General features: G+C 34.3%; 2 protein-coding genes across 2 annotated transcripts in view; one reads left to right on the top strand and one right to left on the bottom strand.

Annotated features, from left to right (window-relative positions):
- The window catches only part of LOC144435139 (SUMO-conjugating enzyme UBC9-B), a 177,195-nt gene that overhangs the window by 28,484 nt on the left and 122,259 nt on the right, over nt 1-26,452 (bottom strand). The window lies entirely within an intron of this gene.
- On the top strand, nt 855-25,683 carry LOC144435096 (COP9 signalosome complex subunit 3-like). Its single transcript, XM_078123654.1, has 13 exons — nt 855-915; nt 1,540-1,669; nt 3,165-3,283; nt 3,726-3,868; nt 4,787-4,861; nt 5,553-5,657; nt 6,306-6,446; nt 7,854-7,955; nt 8,834-8,905; nt 9,340-9,426; nt 10,254-10,367; nt 22,431-22,511; nt 25,036-25,683. Exons 1-13 carry the CDS (start codon nt 861-863, stop codon nt 25,105-25,107), a joined length of 1,296 nt encoding a protein of 431 aa, XP_077979780.1. The 5' UTR covers nt 855-860; the 3' UTR covers nt 25,108-25,683.

Raw genomic sequence — 26,452 nt, 5'->3', positions numbered from 1 at the left:
AAGGCAGAAAAAAAATTGCTTCCATGGTATGAGTTTTAAAAATTGATGCGCTGTAAGTGCAGAAACTAGCTACAAATATCAAAGCACGGTCCCAGATATGATGTGTCTCTCAGCTGGCGGCACTGCGTACAGCCTGAGCGGCAATACCTAAACGCCCAGCCTAAACGTTTAAAGATTCTTGTCAAAAGTTGGCAAATACTGGAACAAACAAAACACTACCATTGAATCAAATCATTGAGAACACTGACCTGACTTAGTACCACGAATCCTATATTTTCATAATGATAAACTATTTTAATGTTATAGCATGCAGCTATATTGTCACTTTGACATGTTGCAAAAGCAGCAGGTCATGCAGATAGCACTCTTTTAGTCCTTGAATTAAAAATAATTGTTAGGGCGGTAGGGGGCGGGGTGGGGAGCATCCCTCGCGAAATCACCCCACACTGCTCCAATTTTCAAAAATCTCTAGGGGTAAAAGGGGGAGGCTCTCCTGTACCCACCCCCACTTGGCTCCCTCATCTAAAACACAATGATCTTCTCCCGATTCATCTTTATATTTTCAAAACACAGGATTACCTCCTACCCCCTTCCAACCCCACCCCATCTCAGTACTAGCACCCTTCCCCAAACAAACAGGCCGGTCCCTAAATTAAACTCATAAAAACAACTTTCAAAACTCTGAATTTTATAACCGAAAGCAAGACAGTCTAAGTAACAAATCTCTTAGACGTAAATTATCATCGCGAACTTTCCCGTATTGTCTGAACATTGTTTATAACTGTCTTGCCCTCCGGTGAAAAATAAGAACACCCCCTTCTGGTTCCCATCATGCATTGGTATAAGGACGAAAAGGCAAAATGGCTTCCCCTCTAGAGCAGTTTGTGAATTCTGTCTGCACTTTATCGGCACAAGGTAGGGAAACAAAATAAATTCCTTGAAACTTAACAAATATAGAGTTTCTAATAATCTCAAGATAAGAAATGTACCGAATAGTGACGTTGGATCTCCACAATGCATGTAAACATGAAACACAGGAAGTCAGTCGACTACATCAGTTTCGCACGCTAGGGACATAACTTTGCCTTGTCATGTTTCATCCCAGGGACGCAGAGTTCACGATACCTTGTACTCCTACATTAATGCACGGTTGTTAAAACCAATTAAGCCGATGAACAAATTAGAGAGGCGCGAAATTACTTTGAGGTATTTCTGAATGTGAGTTACTCAAATTATACCAAAGGCGAACGTTTTTTGTTGAGACTCTTCGGCTTGTTGATGTACATGTCTCAGTAATGAATAGAATACATGATCCATGGATGATGAGATGCATGTCATGAGTGATGAAGGCACATAAACTTCGCTCGCCATTCTGATGTGTTTGCCAATCATGGCGAAGACAGTCTGACAAATCGTTCAAATAAACGAATGTACCCATCCTCCTTGAAATGGAATTCCTCCCCTCCAACATCTACATGATAGAAAATGTAGAATTTTTTATTTACCTTGACAATATATTTTGTTTATATATTTATCTAGGAAACTTTTCTCAGTTGTGTGAAGAAATCAGGAGAAGTACAGACCTGTTAGCTAAGAATGCAGCCAACTTAGATAATCTACTGGGAACCCTAGATCCACAGTTACATTCACTTGGTATCCTAGTTGTTTTGTAAGTGTGTCATTGTCATATCTGATGTGTTTGCCCCCCAGATGAACCTGATTGGTTTTATACATTATGCCCCACTTTGTACTGTTGACACATAGGAGCATGCAAGACTATGTTTTGACAACAAATTACCCTTGAGACTCATCTTGGGCTGTGTATTACAAGTTGTACTAATGTCATAATGATCATATGCAAAGCGTACAATGACCGGTGCTAATGGTTATGTCTTCAAACCTGAAATTATAACTATGACACTATGATTTCAAATAGCAATGTTGCAGCCCCCACATTGAAAAGTCTAAGTCCATCATGAAATCTATCCCTTTGTGATTGATTGATCCTGTGATCATTAAATATGATCATTATATTTACATTGCCCAAATTCACCCTACTCATTGATTGTAATCATGGGTTGATGCTACAGATGTTATCTAAAACAGTGAGTAGAATTAAATCCCACCAGGAATTTGCACTCGATTTCTAGCCAATGCTTCATGAAAGTAAAATATTGACGGCACCATTGTAGGCATTGGATATGACCACTAGCTTAAGAAAGCCAATGATGAATCTTTAGGCTAACAATAACTACATGATACTAAAGATCTCTACAAAGCTGATTTATGCATTTTGGTACTTTTTTTTACACAACTACCGTCATCAGATATTAATATTTCACAATGTGATTTCAGCAAGAGAGATTATACAGTTTTACTCCATACTTGCAAGGAAACAGTTGAAGGATCTGATTTGCATATAACTGTTTACAAGCAAAGTAACAAGAGTTAGCTGAATAGCTAGGATATGACTTAACACAGAAATTGACCCGATCATCCGAACATTTTTACTGAGATATTTTTGTTTGATATGAAGAATGACACATTTTGTACACATTGCAAGATATCTGTTCATCACTAGAAGCTGTGAGAACTGTGACATATCACAGTCAGGCAAACCAAATAAGTGATTCGATGAGGTTCTTTTTTGGTTGCACCGAAAAAGTACCACTGACCTCAGGATTGTAGAAAAATACACATTATGTAAACCTATCGATGCTACATGTAGAATAGGAATAATTTGTAATCTTTTCAGGGCAAAATTATCATAAATGGGTTTTATGTAAGTATTTTAAAATTAGGAAAAGTATCTCAAGTTTGGCCCATGTTCCTCTAAGCAAAGCTGACAAGAATGGGACAACAACTTAGCGTCTTGTTGGCATATCATTCACATCATGACAAAACACTGCCTAGACTCATGATGTTTAGCTGCTTATGTTGTGCAGATCAAATTAAACTGGTCACAACAAGGAATGTTGATTAAACTAGGATGATCACATGAAAGAAGTGACCCCGAGTTTGTCTATTATTGCAGTGAGGAATTTTAATCCTCTTTCTCTGAACTTGTACTTAGTTGTGTACAAATTGATACCCATAGGGAGAAAGAAGATTAATTGGGGATGTTATCCATAGTACTAATCTCTGCATTGGTTATTTATTTACAGGAATGTCAAGTTTACATTACCAGCAAGTTCAGCCCCTGACTTTGAGACTTTGTTTTCTCAAGTTCAATTATTCTTTGCTACTTGTAACGGAGAACAAGTACGATATGCAACAGACAGTTGTAAGTATAATGTGTTAATTCTAGGGCATGGCTAGCAGTCATTTCACAGTGTTTTCATATATTTATACTGTCAGTGATTGAGATATGAATATTACTACTTGCTTTAATATGCAAGTGTTTAGGAAATTGAAAAATTACACTTATAACATTCCAAATAGATCACAAGAATTTTTAGAATACTGTCTTTAATTTTGATTATCTGCATTAAATTGCATTCCTTATATAAAAGTCACTGATGACCTTCAATTTTCCCTGTTGTGCATTTCTTAAAATACACTAAATTTAATTTGAAACAAAGCACATTTGAAATGTTGATATTAAATCATAAGATAATATGGCTGTTAATAATTGGGCCACAAAAGGTATTTCAAAGATGTAGCACTAATGATATTTAATCCATTACAAATAGCTATGTAAGGAATTTGTGTTTTTCCTATTACAGATGCTATGCTAGCTCATCATCTTACTAGAGTATTGGTTGAAAAGAAACAACCACTTAGAGGAATTGATATCATAGCAAATGCCATATCTAAAATACAGACCCATCCTGCACAGCTGACTTCACTTCATGCTGATCTTTGTCAGGTACAGTCTACATGTATTCAACTTTTTCATAACAGAACATCTGTGACACTGTATCAACTAGTCTTCTATTAGTTCTAAGTGAATTGTGCAAGATGAAATAATACTAATGTTAAGAATATAAAAGATATACATTTGAAAATGTGAAGAAAAAAAAAAATATTGAAAACTGTACACATGAAGGGATCATTTATAAGCAGTTCAGGGGGTGGCTACCCTATGACCCATTCACATGTGTTATCAGTTCATTGGGTGAGCACCCTATGACTCATTCACATGTGTTTCCAGCTGGGGGTGGGGATAGGGGAACATCACATGGCCCATTTAACAGGTGTATCAGCTCAGGGGGCAAGTACCCTATGACCCATTCACAGGTGTTAGCAGTTCAGAGGTGATTGCCCTATGATTATGAACCATATGAGTATGCTATGTTTATCTTAGTTATTCTCTCTTTAAATGTACACTGATAGTAAAAGAAAATATTAATATTGAATTTTAATATTTAAATTTGTAAAAATATGAAAATATGGAATTCATATTTATGTTGAAATGATTGTTTTTGCAAATGAGTGAATCCAAAAGGGATAGTGATAGCTAACCATTTGACCCCTGTCAACTGAGCTGCATAAAGGGGGACCTGACACAACAGAGATTGTAATGTTACTTGAAGGACATAACAATGTGCCCTTCATGGGTTAATGGTTGTATGCTCATCAGGAAGTGTAGACATTATATCTATAGGTATGTGTTAGAGGTGAAATTGTAGTTAGAGCTGTTAACACTTTTTCAAATGTAGGAGATAACTTTTTAAAGAATGTACATTATTATTGTAAAAGTAAGTAAACATAGAAATATAGAATTTTAAAGTGTGGAATTTAGTTTGTTGTGTTGTTTGATTTTGTGTCTATTTTCCTTGTACAGTTATGTCTTCTGTCGAAGTGTTTGAAACCAGCACTGCAATTCTTGAATGTTGATATCACAGAGATTAGTAAAGAGGTAAGTCATAGTTTCCTAACAATCTAAGTGTTTGAAACCAGTGCTGAAATTCTTGAATGTTGGTATTACAGACAGTTCTTTTCTATAGTACACTATAAACCAGTACTGCATGATAGCAGTGCCTAGGCCATAGTACAGTACAGTGTAACTGAGTCAATGTATATTGGTAGTCCCCTTCTACAGTATAGTGTAAACCACTCGACATTGTGTACATTGACTGTCCCCTTCTACAGTACAGTGTAACTCTGTGTACATTGGCAGTCCCCTACTACAGTACAGTGTAACTCTGTGTACATTGGCAGTCCCCTACTACAGTACAGTGTAAATTAGTCCATTTATATTGGCAATCCCCTTCTATATGTACAATACAGTGTATCTAGTGACAGTATGATTCTCAACATACATCATCATGTATCATTCATATTGCATGTCAGAGGAGATGCATAGATTGTTACAAAAAATTTCAATTTATATTGTTTCCTTGATTTAAAATAGTAATTCTAGTCTACAAAAACAACATTGAAATTGTAAAGAAGCTTTCATCTCCCCCACAACACTTTCACCGTACTGAGCATAACTTTCTTGATCTTGAGGTCTCCATCTCATATCCTGTATACAGCTATGGAAGTGTCAAACCCCAACAGACATATCTATCTCTGATTTAACATATTTTAATGTTTTTATTCCCCAGGGTGATGCATATGATGCTACACATTTTCTTTGTTATTACTACTATGGTGGCATGATCTATTCAGCCCTGAAAAAGTGGGACAGAGCAATTTATTTCTTTGAAGTGGTAAGTATTGGTCATGTATTAAAAGTAAAAAAACATTAGTGATCAATGATAAAGGCTATTTGTTGCTGCCACTGATGACAGTGACCACTATGTACCATTTAGTGACAACATACCTGTGTGTAATGTGTACATGAAGCTTGCTGATAAATTGCGCCCTCTGGTGACAGACGTTGATGCAAAAGGGTCTATCTCACAGCTAAAAATTTAGGAAGGAGGAAGGGACTACCGTAACACCCAGAAAGTAACTGTACATGGATAGTTACATCTTTATCCTAATCTTTTCAGCTATATGACTGAAATTGATGTATATACATCTGAGAAAACATTTCATGTAAAATACAAATGGGTGTACAAATTTCTGATATACACTACCGACAGAAAGTATTATTACACCATGTCGACATCATGATGTACATGGGTAGATCATGGTGTAGACACGGTGCGACAATATTTTCTGTTGGTAGTGTATATCTAGAGTTAAATTTCATCCATTTTGATTCAATATGTATTAAAAGTGGCACAAGATGAGTTTATAAGCTATTATGTGTCTTTGCGAAGATAAATACCGACAAGAAGTCTGTTTCTCCACATATTTAAAGTTTATGAAATACTGACAACTGTTAATGTTGTTTCTTCTTTTTTTTTCAGTGTATTACCACTCCAAGTATGGCTGTCAGTCACATCATGCTGGAAGCCTATAAAAAATATATCTTAGTTTCTCTTATTCTTCACGGCAAGATAGTAAACTTACCAAAGTATACATCCCAGGTCGTAACAAGGTTTGTGAAGGTAAAGTGAAATATTACTTGTTGAGGAGCAATTTCGAATAGGGAGAAAATCATTTTAGTATTAAATTTTGAGAATGATATCCAAAAGATCATAGAACTGAAATAAATAGTATCAAGCTACCACAAAAACAATAAATGTGACCTGTGCTTATTGTTGTGTTATGGTGGAATGTGCGTAGGGACGAATTTCGCTGAAAATCAAATTTCTTAAATTCTCTCCAGACTTTGCCATATTGAAGCTTGCTTCTGGTCATTTTGAAATAATAAAGGACTTTTCTGGGTCCACTGTCTTGTTTTCACAGAAATCAACTATCTTTTATTTTCCACACAGCGTTAACACAGTATTCGGCGGCCATATTGGATTCTAAATTGGCTAAATTTTGATAACATTTTGACCTCTGTTACAAAAATTTGTACGATGACCCCAGATTTTTTTTATTGATTTTAACCGAGAATAGGTTGGAGTTTTCCGTGAAGAAAGTAACAGCAAAAGTTTAAAGAGTGTATTTTTAAGGCATATCCTACTTTAACTGAAAATCTAAGTGTTAGATGTAATATTGAGTATCATGAAGAGCAGTTTACTGAGGTTTGATAATCCAGTCATAATGAAATTTGTTAAAATCTAATATTTTCCAATGTATACTAGCTAAGTCTTTGTCTTGGAAGTAAATGCAATAACATGCATGAAGAGTGAAAATAAAAGGAACCTTGACTTGAGGAAGATTGTAGATCTCAAAAGAGATCATACAACTCTCAGTATCAAATAGACCACAGAATTCAATATAGCATAGGTAAAGAGGGATGTGCAAATCAACAACTTATCTCGTCTCAGATCATGAAGGGAGCCCTCTATGGGCAACTTGTACATATAGAGCATGTCATCATGATGACACTTTCAACATGAGTATATCAAGTTTACAACGCACTTGGGAAATTCTAGCAGAATGGAATGTGTAATAATGGTGTCATTAATCAACAGTGAAATATTTCATCCACTTTAAACTCTATTTTTGGATTATTTGAGTATTAAATTTGAGATTGATATCTAAGTTTAATGGTACAATATTTGTAAAGAAATGTCTGTATAACAGAAGTAGTTGTGATGAATTTTGAAACAATTTGTATTGAAAAATAATTAACATAGTTATTGTTGATGATTATGAGCAAGGTCTGAATCTGATGGCTAATAATTTATACAGCTGGTGTAAGGGGTAACTAGTAAGTAGAGGCCATATAGTGTACAACTGGTATATGGCGTAACTAGCAAACAGAGGCAATATAGTATACAACTGGTATATAGCATAACTGGCATGCATGTGTATTACAAGATAACAATATTCAAATGTAGTTATAATTTATTTGTGTTGTACCTTTGAACCTTTGAATTTCTTTTCTATTCTAATTACAGCCACTGAGTCAGAGTTACCATGAGTTCTCATCAGCATATGCATCTAATAGTCCCAATGAGTTAAGGAACATAGTGGCTAAACATAATGATCAGTACACAAGAGTGAGTATACATTTCAGTAGCTATTTCTTGAAATGAAATCAGATTATGTCTGATGTCCTGCGTTTGCATGAAAAAGTCGTCATGTCAATGCGATAAGGACACAACGAAGTATGTACTGTACAAACAGCATAAAGCAATTGTTAATTTGTGTAGGATTTTATTTCAAACAAGATATAAGGAAAGTGGAGGAAAAAATGTAGTGGTCGTCCTTTCAATTTGAAAAGACACCTATGCAGTGAAAACAGTAAAAATGTATCCCAAGCTGAAAATTGTGTATTCAGTCAATATCCTATGGTAATAATTTCATCTGTCATAATAATTTAATGTTATATGTCATGGGATTCTCATATAGGCTTGTAGCTAAGCAATCTGATTACAATCCGATGTAGAGAATGCTTCGCGATTTCTTTTTGGCTTTTACGATTACTGTTGTCTGTTTTTTTGTGAGAGCTCATTGCATACATCTGACACAATACCATAGTTTTCCTGTACCAAATCGTACTTATGAGTATCCAATCAGAATCCATCTTACAATATAACACTCAACGTTTGATTGAAACTGAAAGAAAGTGAACCACCAAACAATAACAATAACAACATTATCTACACTCTCTGCTTGTTCTCTTTTCAACCAGAGCACTTTGAAGTACTGTACCCGTACGTTTTGGCACATTATGCATTCTCATTCGTTGAGTGAATTCACTCCGCACTTAGATTTGATACGGGAATGCCTATTGTGTTGTGTCAGATGTATGCAACAAGCGCTCACACAAGAGTAAACATAACAGCAAAAAATAAAGTGTTCTCTACATCAGATTTTAATCAGATTGGTAGCTAAGTAACAATGTTGATAACTACAATCTCATTCTTGATTTCAGGATCAAAACATGGGATTAATAAAACAATGCTTGTCATCACTATATAAAAAGAACATTCAAAGATTAACTAAGGTGAGTTGATATCTCTCCATGTTTTCAATTCTCTACCATGATAGCTTTGGTCTACATATGTACACCAATACCCTTCCTATACTTCTGTATCAGTGTAACTACACCATCACCTTCCCATACCTCTGTATCAGTCCAACTATCTTAAGTTGTTTTTTGGTTAATTTAAACACCTGGATGTCATGTGGTCGAGAAGATATCACCTTTGCCATACTTTTAGGCCAAGTGCCAGTCTTGCCCATCATTTAAATGTCTTACTTTAGAAAGAACAAAGTAATTTGAAGAGTCGCCCTCATGGATATTGATAAGCATATTCTAACCATCATTCCTGTATATCCAACATTTAGACAATGTATCCATGTATGAACCCTTTATTGCCTTTGTACAGCATTTATCCAATTATCCATTAATCTTTCCTTCATTGTCTTCGTCCGCAGACATTTTTGACATTATCATTAGGTGATATTGCAAGAAGATGTCAGTTACCAGGACCTAAAGAAGCAGAGCAATATGTACTTCATATGGTAAGTCTGCCTTATATCAGGCCTAGAAAAAAAATTGTTTGGTTCTGGTTAACTGACCCCACCTAGTTTATCACTGCCGACCCTAAACGTTTTATTTATTGTATTCAAGAAAAAGTAATAAAATTGCAAACATTGTGAAGTCTCGCAAGAAATAGTGGATGTGGAAACTGACATCAACTTAAAAAGACAATATAAACTGTTCCTCCAATCTGTAATGGCTATACATCTGATGAGAAGAAACCAACAACACATAAACCATATGGGAAAACAACGGAAAACATAACTACCTGAACTAGACACTCACATATGAAAAAAAAATATTCAAAAAAAATAAAATAAAATAAAAGATCTACCTAACCCATCTATTTTAAAATTGAGCATAATTGGAACGCACAATTCTTTTTGTTAGGCCTGATATACCTATGCCCAGATCAATCTTCCTTTATGACTTTTAATGCGAAATATCACTTATTATGTTATCTAATATTAGGTATTAACCTCATAATATCTACCCAATATTGGTATAGAGAAAGAGTTTAGTATGGTATGGATAGGGATGATGGCATTTTCATTAGTCTTTCACAGAAATCATGATTTGAAGTGTACTCATAAAAAAATTTAAAACTGGAAGACATACAAATTGAACTTTCCTCCAGACATCAACAATACAATTCTTTGGAAATTAAAATGTAAAATGTTATTCCTCTTGCAGGAAGTTGTGACTTTTTTTCATTGTTCCATAAATCTCACATGTGCACAGGTACTGAGAGGGTTCCTACGATGCTCGTAATGATTTAAGAGTAATAATGTTTGTCTGTACTTTGCAGATAGAGGATGGAGAGATATACGCTACAATCAATAAAAAAGATGGAATGGTCCATTTCCATGACAGTCCTGAAAAATATGATAATTCTACCATGCTCAGACATTTGGATGACGAGGTAGGTATTGTTTTCATTTTATCATTTATCACATCAATGGCATATGCCCTTCACAAATAAAAGTCACAACACTTTGCTGTTACCTCAGTGTTCTCCCCAGGATTTTGTAACAAGAGGGGGGAATTGTTGCTGAGCGGAGCGAAGCACTGCGTGCGCTTTGCGCACGCTGGGGGGTGGTCAGGAGGGGGGTGTCCCCCCTCCTGCCTAGGAACTTTTGCAATTTGCATCTTGAAATGGTGGCTTTTGGTGGCACTTTATTTAGCCATTTTAACCCACTTTAATCATGTGAATTTCAACACAACTGAAGTGTCAAAGTGAGTTTTGATATCTTAATGTTTAAATAGTGACAGAATTTAGCCAAATTTACCTGTGTCAAAAAAATAGTTTTTTAATAGTTTGTCCTATATAGTTACTCAAATAGCTCATTTTAACACAAATGCTGAAAGAGTGTAACAAAACAAAATCTTCAACTTTCTGTAAAAAATTGCAGCAAATTTCAAGATGTTTCAGGACAGTTGTAGTGTTTACTACAAAATGAAATCCATTTTCAAGAGCTTCATTGCATCATCACCATACCACTACCAAAACAAACAAAAGTCAAACACATAAGGGTGAAGATAACTTTGCCTTTATGCATAACAGCTGAGTAACTTGTCTCACTTATGTGAGAATTCTCCTGTCTTTGTAATTTCCCCATTGGTGACTGCTTGTTCAAAGTAAACAGATTTGGTCCATCTATTGATATTCCCATAGTGATTCAATTCGTCTAAATGTACTCTTTTCTAGTTGACTTCTCATTAAATTTATCATTTAATTCCCGGACTTGAGAACTGCTCAGAATGACGGACCAGTATTTGCGGTGACGCAAAACCATGCGTATTATACCGTACGCAATGGAAATTAATTTTTTATGCATATTTGATCGAACGATCCGTATCCTATACGCAACGAATTTTGTTACATTTGCCATACCCCTCGACTGACGATCGTACTATACTGAGTGAGAGTCGATTGTTTTTATTTTGATACATAATACTATTATAGACCACTAACGAACTTGTACCCTGGCCCTGTTACAGTCAATGTAAAAAAGACGCAACACTAATGTTGCAATTTTTGTTGCCATTGTTGTGTCTAACTGGAAAATTAATAGTACATGCCAAACACAGCTGCACATGTTCAAATGGACACTCAATACGTCACGCTCCCACGTCAAAAAAAACTCACACTGTAAGACATGCCTAGCCATGATATAGTTCTCTTCAGCATGTTCAGTTTTTTTTACGAAAACAAAAATAGTCGGTGACAATACGGCATGGCAGTTTCAGTTAGCACAGGTCTTTTTTGAAAGAAGGCGAAACCGCTTCGTGTCACTATGGGTGGTAATGAAGTCAATCAAAAGAAAATGAAATAAAAGGAATCGGAATACATAGTTTTCAAGTGGGACAGGTATCCGACAAAACTTTCTGCTACGACGACTCACTAAGATTTTGAAAGGTCAAAGATTGTACTATGACGACACATGCAACGTCCGAACTATTAAACTAAAGGGAGGGGACAGAGGGGAACTTAGCGTTCAACTTCAATACTGACGTAGCCATGGAAAATCTTACTTGCGTGTTTTTATATTAAGAGAAGTAATTCATAGACACAGCGACTCTGAAAACCATAGATTTTGTAGTACATTTAGTGTACACGTAAACACAGACCGTTCCGAGACTTTTGTCACGGCCCACCTATCCATGAACAATGGAATCGCCCACATTGACACCACGTGTTTATCTGTGTTGAGGCCATCGCATCTCACCCGATATCTCCGTAAGTTCGATCGTGGTTCGATGGGTACGAAAATATTAGCCCATTTTCGTTTCGATTACAATTCAATAAATAGTTAAGGAACTAGAATGTACCATTTTGTTCATTTTAGTGACATATTATTTAGTATCATCTAAGTAGTGTCGGTGAACAACACAAGCCTTTCAAAGTTTCGCATTTCATTTTGTTTTTGTACCGTAAACTCGAGAAAGTGTGTGTTTACATGCAAACAATCCCACGATCTGAGTTCAAGTTCGCCCTGAAAAGGGCCGACGTGTAAAATATTCCGTGTACCTCCTGATCTTCATTGAGCTAAATGACGGAGGAAAGACATGTTGACTGTTTGAAAGCTATAGAATGAATGACAAGTTTGATGAAAGTATGCGTGAAATTCAATGTGATTCGCACGAAGTTTGACATCAGTGACAGTAGCCTCTTTACCGAGATATTTGACTTTCCAAAATGGCGACCATGAGATCGTAGCGAAACCGCGAGAGAAGTAAATCGTTTTGCCCCGTTTGTTGAAAAAATATTCAATTCATTTTTTTTTTCGTCAAAACTTACAAGGGGGCGCCAAGAATTTACAAGAGGGCGCGGCGCCCCTGTTACCTTGTTCAGGGAGAACACTGTACCTTGTTCAAGAAAAGTACAATGTTTTCTTGAAGTTAACATAGGATGAGCCTTGGAAATAAACTCTTTAAACTCTTGCTATTATTTTGTTGAAGAAAACTCCAACTTATTCTCAGTTCAAATCAAGAAAAGATCTGACCATACAAATCCTTGAAATAGAAGTCAAAATGATATCAAAATTAAGCCATGTTAGAATCCAGTATGTCCGTAGAATCCAATATGATTACAAACACTTTACTGGAAATAAAAGTATATTATGTCGTTCATATTATTGTTGGAAGTTCAGATCATGCACTCTTGAGTAATTACATGTACTTTTAGGAAAGACTAATGTCATCCCTAAATTGCTATGTATAATAGTTTATTAGGTTTTACGAATCAAAGTTTTATCACAGAAGTATTAAATCTTAATAGATAAACTGGGTTTTATCAAATAGTTCTACTCAGTCTACTTAGTCGATTTGGAGACAGTAAAGGCTTTACCCTATGACAAATAATAATAACTTAAGGTTTTACATCTTACTGCAGGATGATGAAGGAGCTCAGTCTGCAACTATGTCGCTTCTTGATTGATTACTTTTGTGTCATTCTCTAGAATACTTCTGTATTATTGCAACTGCTAGATGCATCTTGAATCTTGTCAAGCAACTGATAGTCTATAATAACCAGACTATATAGCAATTGTTGTTTCTCTCCTCAATAACCCGTTTGTAATATTATCAGTATCGAGCTGTTAATATAACCACACACCCAATGGCCGTCCGTTGTAAGCATGCCTGTTTTGTAGACACTTTCATATGAGCCTGTATGTAAATTATATTTGCTGTTAACTTCACAATAGTGGCTTCATTTTTATTGCATTACAATCGGTTAGTGAGAAGTGAAGCAAAACTCTCAGACTGTGATGTAGACAGGCTATGTAATCTAAGAACTCTTGCTAGGTATTCAGATATGGTTATGGTATAAACATGACAGTCGCCGAGGTTTAATTTTTTGGGGTACCAAAATATTTTTGAAAATACAGACATATTTTCAAGCCTTGTTGTGCATACTCAAGCACACAATGTTGACACTGGTTTACTCTTGGTTTTAATTACATGTCTACATGTATATTATATTATTATATAAAACATAGCCGAAATAGTACTTAATTTCAGATTGGCACTTTAAGATGTAGTTTATAGTGATTTGTGACAACTATGATTGAACCAATGTGACAAATGTGATGTATTCCATATTTGCATAACAACATTCCATATTCAGACACTGATTTAACATACAGTATTTGGATCTATCTAGAAAGCTATATTTGGACAATATTCCATATTCAGACAATGATTTCCCTTATTTGGACATAATATTTAGACATGATTGTTGTTTATTTGGACAATTTTCCATATTCAGACAACGATTTCCTTATTTGGACATAATATTTAGACATGAATATTCTTTATTTGCAAATATTCTATATTCAGAAAATGATTTTCCGTAGCTGGAAATGATATTTAGACCGGAATGTACTTTATTTGGACAACAATTCCATATTCAGACAACGATCTTCCTTATTTGGAAATTATATTTAGTCAAGAATGTTCCATATTTGGACAACCATATTCCATATTTGGATAGCGTCTCAGTCAGAATGTTATACAGTAAATTGTTGACCCTTCTTTGAATGTATTCTTTCCCTAGCTTGTGTGAGATAAATCACAATGTATTAGAAAAGCATTCCCTTTTAAAAACAAAATATTACATGGAAGTAGTTGACAGTGCAGCTTTGGTTTCTTTCCGTTGTTACCAGCTGTGATTATTAAATGGTTGAATTCAGCTTCTCCGATTACATTGAATAGGCTTCCATTAGTTATCTTAGTAATATTAAGTATATAGAGTCCAGCTTGCCTTGTTCGTTAGGATTCTTTAAACATCTTTGAATATTGGTGAGATTTCCCAATGGAGTTGTTATCTAAACTTCCTGTCCGTATGCATAACACATGATACCAGTCAAGATACTCTATGCATTGTAAATAGCAAATCGGCTTGTGGTATCATATGACAGGTCATATCACTGTGTCAGCAAGAGACATGGGTTTGGGGAAAAGGAAACAGTTTTTACTTAAGATTAAGTCGATAAAGGATGCACTTTTGTGTAAAAACTCTGGATTAGATTTTATTTGGGAAAAGGAAACAGATTTTTACTTAAGATTAAGTGGATAAAAGATGCACTTTTGTGTAAAAACTCTGGATTAGATTTTATTTGGGAAAAGGAAACAGATTTTACTTAAGATTAAGAGGATAAAGGATGCACTTTTGTGTAAAAACTCTGGATTAGATTTTATTTGGGAAAAGGAAACAGATTTACTTAAGAGTAAGTGAGTAAAACTCTGGATTAGATTTGATTTGGGAAAAGGAAACAGATTTTTATGTACGAGTAAGTGTGTAAAACTCTGGATTAGATTTTATTTGGGAAAAGGAAACAGATTTTTATGTACGAGTAAGTGTGTAAAACTCTGGATTAGATTTTATTTGGGAAAAGGAAACATTTTATTTAAAGAGTAAGTGTGTAAAACTCTGGATTAGATTTTATTTGGGAAAAAGGAAACAGATTTTTATGTAAGAGTAAGTGTGTAAAACTCTGGATTAGATTTTATTTGGAAAAAAGGAAACATATTTTTATTCAAGAGTAAGTGGGTAAAACTCTGGATTAGATTTTATTTGGAAAAAAGGAAACATATTTTTATTTAAGAGTAAGTGGGTAAAACTCTGGATTAGATTTTATTTGGGAAAAGGAAACATATTTTATTTTATATATAACTTAAGAATAAGTAGATAAAGAATGCCCCTTGTGTGTAAAACTGCATTAGATAAAGGAAACAGATTTTACTTAAGATTGTTTGTGAATCATTGAGGCTACTATGCATGACATTGAAGGGGAACACCACTCCAGGAAATGAGACATTTTCATAAACTGGGTTCTGGAGAGTCATTTCATGATTTTACATTACCTCTACAATTACTTGTTATTTCAGAGAAGCATCAAGTTGATCTTGTGTAGGGTATCTTTGCTATGGGCTATTGCATCATGGGAGTCAGCAGAAATAATATATTCAAGTTACACACTGAATATTCATGAGGCTTGAGTGCCTTTACCCTAAAAGTGTAAAACTAAGATTTGTAGCACATTCAATATACCTTCTGATGCCACCACCACCACCACCACCACACCACCAACTCGCTCCACATACCTTGTCACAGGCCAAGTGTATGGAACCCTGTGTGTATAGTCAGACTAAATTGATCGTATTAGATAGACTAGACATGGATATCCTGGGATGTATGCAATCAATAAAGACAAATCAAATCAGATCATTACTGGTTAAGATCGTGTAAAATAGCTAGAGTGTATGCAAAGATAAATGTATAACGATGACGAATGATTGGAAGAACGAACAACTCAGTGATATAAATTCATATAATGTATTATAATATGACAATGCCATGACATGCAAGTGCAAGTGCAGTGTACTTCGGGTATTTGCATGAGTGCTTGCTGTGTTCTCTGCAGCAGTACTTTGACAAGCGTAGCACATGAAAGTGCAGCAGAAAGCACTGCAAGCACGAGTGTAAATATCCCAGAGTACCAACACTGACACTCACATGGCATGGGGTTCTGTTATTATTACATTATATATTTATCTGAAACAACAAATTTCTTTAAAAATGATACTATGCGATCACATGCCTTTCTGTAGAACAAACGATCGTGTCCTCATTTGCATATCATTTAGATGCAGGTGTGTAATAATGTTTTCGGTATTGCACTGCAGTGAACATACTACTTGTAAGCACATGCACCAGAGCAAGTAATCTCTAGTACATATGTAACTATATTAAAAATGTCTTGATGTGATGGATATTATAAAGTAATTAACACATGTGGAATGTATCCTTGTAATTAGTAACATGATTTACGTTAGTCATATTTACCGATAAAAACACTTTAGTTAAAATCTATGACTGCATGTTTTGCATGTTAATATTGCCATTATCCATACATACAGGGGAAAACACTATCATAATTATATTTCTGTAACTACATGCGTTGCATGCTAAGTTTTCCATCATATGCTACTCTTCATCGCATACTGATCAAAAACATATTAAGCTAAGCCCTGCGTGATTCTCTTCTACACTCCAGGATTCTAACCTAATCCACAATTTTACCTCCTACGGCATGTACGGTGGAAAAATGCCTGCTCTGAAAGAACTCAAAATAAACCTTGAAATAGTACTGTATTTAGATTTATTTTATGGCTAAATTACACGCACAATTAAGTCACTATACAAACTCCATATAGTGTTAATGTTTATTCATTGTTTACTCCCTTAGAGTGTGATAAATATGTAGTGTGTATGATTTACTTGTAGTGGTGTTTTTGAACAATCCTATTTGGAATGTCACATACCTTTAAATAAAAAGTTAGAGAAGCCAGCCTCGCCCCTTGAAAAATAGAACTGGGTTTGTTGATGATGGCTAGCATATTTTGCAACAGTAACAACATGATTGAGTAGGCAAGTGATCAAACATTCAAAATATGTGTGCAAATATGCATAGCAATAGGACCACACCCATAGCAACAATCAAATGTTGGTGTGTAAGAGCAAAGATAACAACATGGATGGGTAGATAAGTGGATAAACATCCAATAAATGGTCACATGTATGTCTAGCACCAAGACTACACCAATAGCAACAGTCAAATGATGGTATATATTAGAAAGATAACATGATTGATAGAGAAGTGGATAAACATCCAGAAAGTCACACTATATGCCTAGCAACAAGACCACATCCATAGTAACAGCCAAGTGATGGTGTATATATGGCAAAGATAAAAGGGATGGGTAGACAAGTGAATAAACCTCCAATAAGTGATCTCTTGTATGCCTAGCAACAAGACCATACTCATAGCAACAGCCAAATGATGATGTATATTGCAAAGATAACAACTGGGATTGATAGACAAGCGGATAAACATCCAGAAATGAAAGTGAATGCACATATGCCTAGCAACAAGACCATGCCCATAGCAATTACCAAATGATGATGTATAATTCAAAGATATAACCGGGATGGATAGGCAAATGAATAAAACATTCATGAAACCAGATTTAAACTGAATGCCTTCTGTAAGGGTAGTCTTGCAATTTCATGATTTATGCAAGAAATTTAGCTCTACATCTGTGATTTTTTCAAGTCCCAGTGATAGTTATTTGTCAAAAAACATTGTTCAAATGCCAGGAGAGCTTGCTATCCTCGACTGCACTCAGCTTTCGTGATCCCCTACATACCCGGGATATGTACACCCGTTTCCACGGCAAATAATGAATGAAATTTAAACCCGCATATCATTGCTATTACGCATCAGAAAGTTTACATACTTCATGGTATGCATCGTAACAGTTGAACAACTTTAATACAGTGAAGGTATTATTGCCCTACTTCGTCCCTGGGTAAAGTGTATATATTCTTGTTTCGATTGAGATTGACAGACGCACCATCTGCTCCAAATCATAGATGCGTGAAAGGTGTAAAGTGAGCAGACGATCGTGACTGTATATTTTTGCAATGAAGCTTACAGATGATGTGTATTTTCAGTGCTCACCTCCTTGCTTAGTCTGTAAGGTACGCCGTGACGGGGTGCCCTCAAACATCAGGCAACCCCTGAGTCTACTCCTTGCTGATGTAATAATCTTCAGATTCAACGAAAATATCAATACAAACACTTGAAACCCCTGAAAACAGAGTCTTTCTCAGTGTAGAACAACGGCATGTATATCTGTACCGTAGCTTCCTGGTTTACCAAATGATCGATCGATTACTTATGCAAATTGCTCATTAATATTCATGTGATTTTTACTAAAACCTAATCAGTTCTTGCCATTAGTCAACGGAACATTTGTGCCAAATTTCATAAGCTAGCCGTTTTGGAGAAAACGATGACACAGACAGACACACACAGACACACACACACACACACGCACACACACAGACTTTTCACCAACTAATACATCTCTTCCTTTTCGGAAGAAAAAATTAACATATATGGCTATCAACTAAACCACAGTCTTAGCAACAGTGAAATGATGGTGTATATAGCAAAGATAACAACAGGGATGGTTGGCAAGTGGATAAATATTTTGATAACAAAATGACACATAAGCAGAACAGTTGTGCTACAATGCCATTGGCACTATTTTCGTTTGAAACTGCATTTATTTATTTTTATTTTATTAGGCGAGAAAGATTGATATAATCTGTAATAATTTGAATCCAATGGATGTAATATACTTCAATAGTGGAATTGTCTGTGTTTTATTCATGGTGTCTGTGAGTATGGGATTCATCCATACATGACAAGTTCATGATGGATGGGTTTCCCTAGAGACATAATAGACATTCAAACAAAATGAGATAATGGATGATAAATTGGACATGCTTGTACAATCTTAGAATCTGAAATGAACGTTACGTTTTAAAAACTTTTTGCTGATAATCTGGGCAGATTTGAACTGGATTTTGAAGAATGAAAGTGTACAGTGTGAAGCACTTGTCCTTGATACTGGGTTTGTACAGAATGAAAGTGTACACATGAAGCATTTGACCTTGATACTGGGTTTGTACAGAATGAAAGTGTAAAGTTTGAAGCACTTCATCTTGATACTGGGTTTTACAGAATGAAGGTGTACAGTTGAAGCACTTAACCTTGATACTGGGTTTGTACAGAATGAAAGTGTAAAGTTTGAAGCACTTCATCTTGATACTGAGTTTGTACAGAATGAAAGTGTAAAGTTGAAGCTGTTGACCTTGATACTGGGTTTTACATAATGAAGGTACAGTTTTACTATAGCAATGATGAGATGGTAAAACTTCAAAATTCCTGGTGAATGGGGTGCTTATTGTTACTATGGTGATTGTAGCAAAGTATATAGTGGATGCAGACAACTATTGACCTTCTCTGAACATATTCTTTTTTCCTAGCGAAATAAAGGCACCCCCTCAAAGTAGTATAATGGTAATATATAAAGTATAGATTACTTAGGAAGGTTATATAGATACATTAATTGGTAGTAAATGTACAAAGTTGGTATGATCATTATATAAAGGGACATATATAGACATATAATTAATTGGTTGGATTCATTAGCAATTTCCTAATTAAGCCACATACTATAAATCATTTGTTTTATGGCTGGTTTATTGTTACTTTATACATTTTGATAGCTTATGGATGATTTAAGCACTTAAAATGCTTACAAATTTTATGTTCCTAGTGACATTACTTTTTTTTTTTTTTTTACTGTTATTGAGATTTAGGTACTGCCCCAACAAGTTAAGTTATTATGTCAGCATGTGTACATCACTTTATTTTTGCAATCTTGTCAAATTTCACCAAATGGGAACAATTTCTTTTATCGTAAAAGCTCCCAGTTTGTACAAAAAAACTTGTATTACATGCAGATTTACTCTATGTCTATAGAGTTTGACAGATGCAAGATAACACAACTGGTTCCAATCACAAGGCTCTTAACTTACAAGGCTGTTTAATAAAAACCAATGTTTATTCACAGTCTTCATCAGAGTTAGATAAATAAATGTGTGATGTTAACGGTAATAACCGAGTGAATTGCAAAAGCAAATTCCTATACTCATGTATTATGGAATTAATTGACCTTGATATTTAAGGTCAAAGGTCAAAACAGGTTATTGTACATAACACTGGTATGATATTTTACATTTTACACAAGACATATGTACATTTGTTTCTTTATTTTGTAACTTTATCACGTTTGCATAAAGTAACCATTTTACGATTTGGTGATGAAAAATAACAATTTGGCTGTTCTGAAAGAACTCTGTTCAACTGGAATTTTTTTTGAAACTGTTTTGTTAGATTTAATGACTTAATCCTATGTGCTTATAAAGGCTGCAATGGAGTGTATGCTCCCCAGGGAGTTAAGGAAATATAAAGGGCAGTTGTGCCAATATAGAGCCGAGCCAGGGGTAATAATTGTAAAGCGCTTTGAGCACTGAGTGGGAAAGCGCTATATAAAAACTAACATTGTTATTGTTAACATTATTATTAATATCATACACCTGAACAATATTGAATTACCTGTTGGTAAACATATTTGTGTAGCTGTACACATGATATGGAATTAGTCAAAGCACAGTACTTGACTTGTAGTTACATACCCTAAAATGAGCACCCCAACATTATCATAATTTCTACCTGTTACATTATTACTAAAATCGACGTCTAATTAACATGGGCAATGTTTAATTACTGGTATTCTTACAATTGTAAATGAATTATTTTTTTGTTATCTGATCAAAAAAAAATAATACTCCTAGTTACAGCTAATCCAAATTTAAAGTACATACATGTACTCTGAACTTATATACACTGAATTAAAATGAAGTATTTTATCGCAAATCCAATCAAGCTAAAATATTAAAATTACATCATGTCAGAAGAAAGATTTTATCAGTAGGATTGATATTTAATTGAGATAGCTCATTGCGTGCCACAATGTCTGCTCAATTAATTCGCTATGATGAAAAGGAATGTATCATCAGGTGATTACCCAACTCTGCCTCAATGTTTTTTGCTGATGACTCTAAACGTTTATCGAAGCTGTTATTTTATCAGGTGTCAGTTGGTGTCTCATCTGTCAACCATGGTCAGCTGAGTTTGCTATTATCAAGGAATCACTCATTAGGTTGTTTTGGTATTTGGTGTATGTATATTGTGTACATGCTGACTTTGTTTTTATCAAGCAATCACTCATTGTTTTGATATTTAGTGTATACAACGTGTACATATAGCTGCAGTTAATCTTTTCAGATTTGGTCATGCCAGTCATATCATATATAAATACCACCATATACCACCCACCCCCTGAGAACTATGCATGTATATATTGGTGTATATGTACATTTGTGCATGTGTGTGTTAATATGTACATGCATGCATCCATCTGGAACACATCCATTGCAATATTCAACAATTTAATTCACGCTTGGCACATATCACATGGGACATATGCACATCACATTGTTTGTGATATGGCGGCCATATTTGTTGTCAAAAATGAGTATTTACTGCATAACTCAAAAATTAAATACTTGAAACTCTGTTTAAATAAGTGCCTACTAAAATGGAAGATATGTCAAAAGTAATTAGAAATACAGAATGGACACTTTTGAATCCGAAGAGAACTAATGATGCATAAAGATGATATGATCAGGGCTCTCATATAATTTAAATAAAAATAAATGATACATTTGCTGCAAATGTGATTTATATTACACTAAGCAATTTCTATATGGTATTAGAACATATTTTTATTTATCGTAACAGTGTGAATATTCACTTGAAATGACCAGTTCTTTGTGCTTCACATTCAGATGAGGAAATGTATCGAGTTAGATAGTAAATAAATATTCACTTGAAATGACCAGTTCTTTGTGCTTCATTGACAGATGAGGAAGTGTATCGAGTTAGATAGTAAATAAATATTCACTTGAAATGACCAGTTCTTTGTGCTTCATTGACAGATGAGGAAGTGTATTGAGTTAGATGAGAGAATTAAACAAATGGATCAAGAAATAATGGTCAATCCACAATATGTACAAAAGGTAAGTCTATCATTGTTGCCTTGATTAATGTATCCATGGCTATGTATCATACTATACTGGTCATTCTACATCATGACAACCAGTGTCTTTGTCACTGGTTCTACAGTGCTCAAAATTAGGAGTCAAAATGTTCCAAATTACCATTAGTTTTCCTAATTTTTCATAAATTATACAAGAAGAGGTATGTTATATTATATTATATTATATTGTGTTATATTATATTATATTATATTATATTATATTATATTATATTATATTATATTATATTATATTATATTATATTATTTTATATTATATTATATATTATTCCTCACATTTTTCTTCATTCAGCCAGTAAAAAGATGTGACCTGTAGGTTTGTCACTGCTCGTCTAGCAACTCATAGTAACAAGACCCCTCAGGTTTATTTGCATTTTCCTTGGCTAAATATTTGGAATAATATCTCATTATTTTCCTGTATGTTGTCAAAAATATTGTACTACGTAGAAGTTACATTTCCTGAAATCAAAATAATTTTGTATATCTTTGGTTGAGAAAATGAAACGATTTGAGTGATTTTCAGGAATGAAGCATCAGTTCAAAAATCTGTGTGAAGCTTAAATTTAGGTGTTAGACAGTGATATAAGCTGGGTTGCCATAAAAATGACATCAGTATTAAATTCATTTTGAGCAGACTAATGCCAGCTTGGCTTTTGACTTGAGGATATGTCTCAATGTAAAACGACTGTAAGGCTACAATAATTACTGTCTGAGGATAACATTATGTAATTACATTATGGAAAATTTATTCAGCTATGTCTTGTGAAAATTTCATTAATCACTTTGTCAAATGGAGTATGCCTACGCTATGTGTAGTCCCAGAGCGAGATGAACATCAGGGGATTACACAAAACCACTCAGAATAAAATCAGCTGTTAGATTTCCTCTTCCTACATGGGGATATAATCTAATGATGGTTGTTAGCTTGACTGTTATTAAACCGCTTCCTTTTGATGGTAACCTTGTTATGTCTGGAAATTGCATTTTTGTTTTGTGGTATTGAATATAAATGAGGTAGAGAATATCTCCATTGCATAGATGTGCTGGAAGTATTACAATGTTTTGTTTAAGGGATATGTTTCAATCCCGGGTCATTAACTATTAATCCTGCCATGCCCACTGTCTTTTAGTTGTACATGGACTTGACCTGAAGAGGGTTACTGTTATCTCATCAGTGGAGCCATAAGGGTTACATAGAAGCATTTGTTTACTCTGGAGCAGCTCTTTTTTTTTTATAGCTTTGCCAACCAACTGTTTTTCACACCTAAGTTTTAATAGTAATATAGAGTGGGCTTTTAAGTTGTAAACCCATATTTCCCCTGAGTTGTGCCATGTTGTTATTACAATATAATGTGTGAATAGTTTGATAATGTGATGGAATGGCAAAGAAAACTGAAATGTCAGACATAGTTATTACGGAAATCCCAAACATCAACAAGATACTAAAAAGTTAAAAGGTTAAGACAATTATTACACAAAATTCCAGATATAAATGCATACTACAGCTAGGTTCAATAAAATGACAGAAACCATGAATGATTTTCAAAAAAGTATATCAAGTTAATTTCTAGCTCTTTCAAAGTTTTACCACCGTATCATATATCTGTATGCTTGAAATTCACCCCACACAGTTGAGGTTGGAATTCACATGAACTTCCTCAAATGTTACATCAACCATAAAAATTTCATCTTGAAATTTAGTATAGGAAACAGAAAGCTAAAGGTAGCGACTTTCATCAACATTCCTGCTGCCATGTATAATGTCAACCATATAGATAGACACACAAGGGAATACTCCGACAGTATTCCCAAAGACATGATAGGGAATACTCCGATAGTATTCCCCAATATTTGTCTTTATTAAAATGAGTAAAGTTCGAATGACCTAAGGGCCCTTGTTTCCACGAATAGCAGATGAGTTATGCCATAACCCTTATGTTATGATTATTTCGTGGCTGAATGAAGACAAATTTGGAGGAATGATATTATTATACCTGTGCATACGTAATTTATGAAAATACTCTATCATTCATTTGATATAAAGCTAACACTATATTATTTATTTGAAATAAAGCTAACACTATATCATTCATTTGATATAAAGCTAACACTATATCATTTATTTGATATAAAGCTAATACTATATCATTTATTTGATATAAAGCTAACACTATATCATTTATTTCATATAAAGCTAACACTATATCATTTATTTGATATAAAGTTAACACTCTATCATTTATTTGATATAAAGCTAACACTATATCATTTATTTCATATAAAGCTAACACTATATCATTTATTTGATACAAAGCTAACACTATATCATTTATTTCATATAAAACTAACACTATATCATTCATTTGATATAAAGCTAACACTATATCATTTATTTGATATAAAGCTAACACTATCATTTATTTGATATAAAGCTAACTATCATTCATTTCATATAAAGCTAACATAGTATCATTTATGTGCTGCAGAGTCTTGGTATCCAGGATGATGATATGCCATCTGTTGGAATTTCCGGGAAAATGCCCAGTTATGGAATGTGATGAACAGAATTATCTTACTGCAGTGTCAAGGACAATGTCATCTTTTTCTTGAGTACACCTTACAGCTGAAAAAAACACTAAAGAATGTATGAATGTTTACATTTCGAAGAGAGAGTGCTGGTAAAGGGGATCGTATGACTATCTATCCAAACACTGTTGCATTACTGTCAGAGTTGTGTAAACAGATTAAAGAGAGTTTTAGAGATATCAAGCACAGCTTGTAGACAGAACAGAAAAGATCTGACTCATCAGAACAAGAAATATTTTGATACTGTTTATTTGAAATATACACTTAAAAACTTGCCAGAACTCTAAAAGGTAATACACATTCTAACAAATACCTTCCACATGGCCTAGATTTCTAATTTAATTAAATTCTTCACTGACATCTAAGCTTTTCATGGATTTCAACAAGATAGATGAAAAGAGGTGCTGTACAGGGAATTTACACACTTTTTATAGTAGACAGACACATTTGCTAGTGAAGATTGTGAATTGCACACAGGGAATGATTTATTCCATTAGACATAATAGTGTTTTGAGAAAAAAGTCTGGAATTTTTTATTTTTTTTTATTTGCCAAGTTATAATGAAAACTACTGTATACTTATATCACAGATCTTCAACTAGAGTTGGAATTTTGTAATTTAAAATTAGTACACTTATCTCTTGTGTCTTGTGTTATATATATATATATATATATATATATATATATATATATATGGCCAAAAAAATTTGTTTCTGGTCAGGAGAGTTTGCCTAAAATGGTGTAATGATGTGGAATTTTTAAAATTTAGCTTTATTTTTTTATTCTCAACAAGCCTGTCATTCAGTCTACCATCTACATTTAGTACTTTCATAGACCCTCCACCGATATTGGTGGAGGGTCTATGGTACTTTAGAACAAGTGTGTATGTGGAGTAGATGCCATTTGCTTGTTCATGATTGGCACTGCAGTTGTCTTCACTGAAGTAGGGAGGGTTATTTTTGTGTTTCCCCACGGATCTGCATTTTGTATGAGCTGGACAAACACACACACAAAAGACCTATGTGAGGGTATTTTAAGTGATGTGCGTGAAGACCAGAAACAGGTTTTTTTTGGCATACATAATTATACATTTTTACAATGTATAGCTTACAGACACTTATTAGTAGTGAGCTTCCAACTAAAAATAAGAACAAATGCAAATTTTGTACAAGATCTTTTTGAAGACAAAATCCTAAACCTGCACTAGCTGTAACTGGAGTAATATTTTTGATCCAACAACCAATAGTACATTCACCAAAAATGCTTAAATTACCAATAATACATGTTATTTATAGGTAGATTTCTATTCATAAGTAGA

Source organism: Glandiceps talaboti, chromosome 5, assembly GCF_964340395.1.
Source record: "Glandiceps talaboti chromosome 5, keGlaTala1.1, whole genome shotgun sequence".
In the NCBI taxonomy this organism is placed as follows: domain Eukaryota; kingdom Metazoa; phylum Hemichordata; class Enteropneusta; family Spengelidae; genus Glandiceps; species Glandiceps talaboti.
Note: the sequence above shows the minus strand (reverse complement) of the source record. Positions and strands in the feature narration are given on the sequence as shown.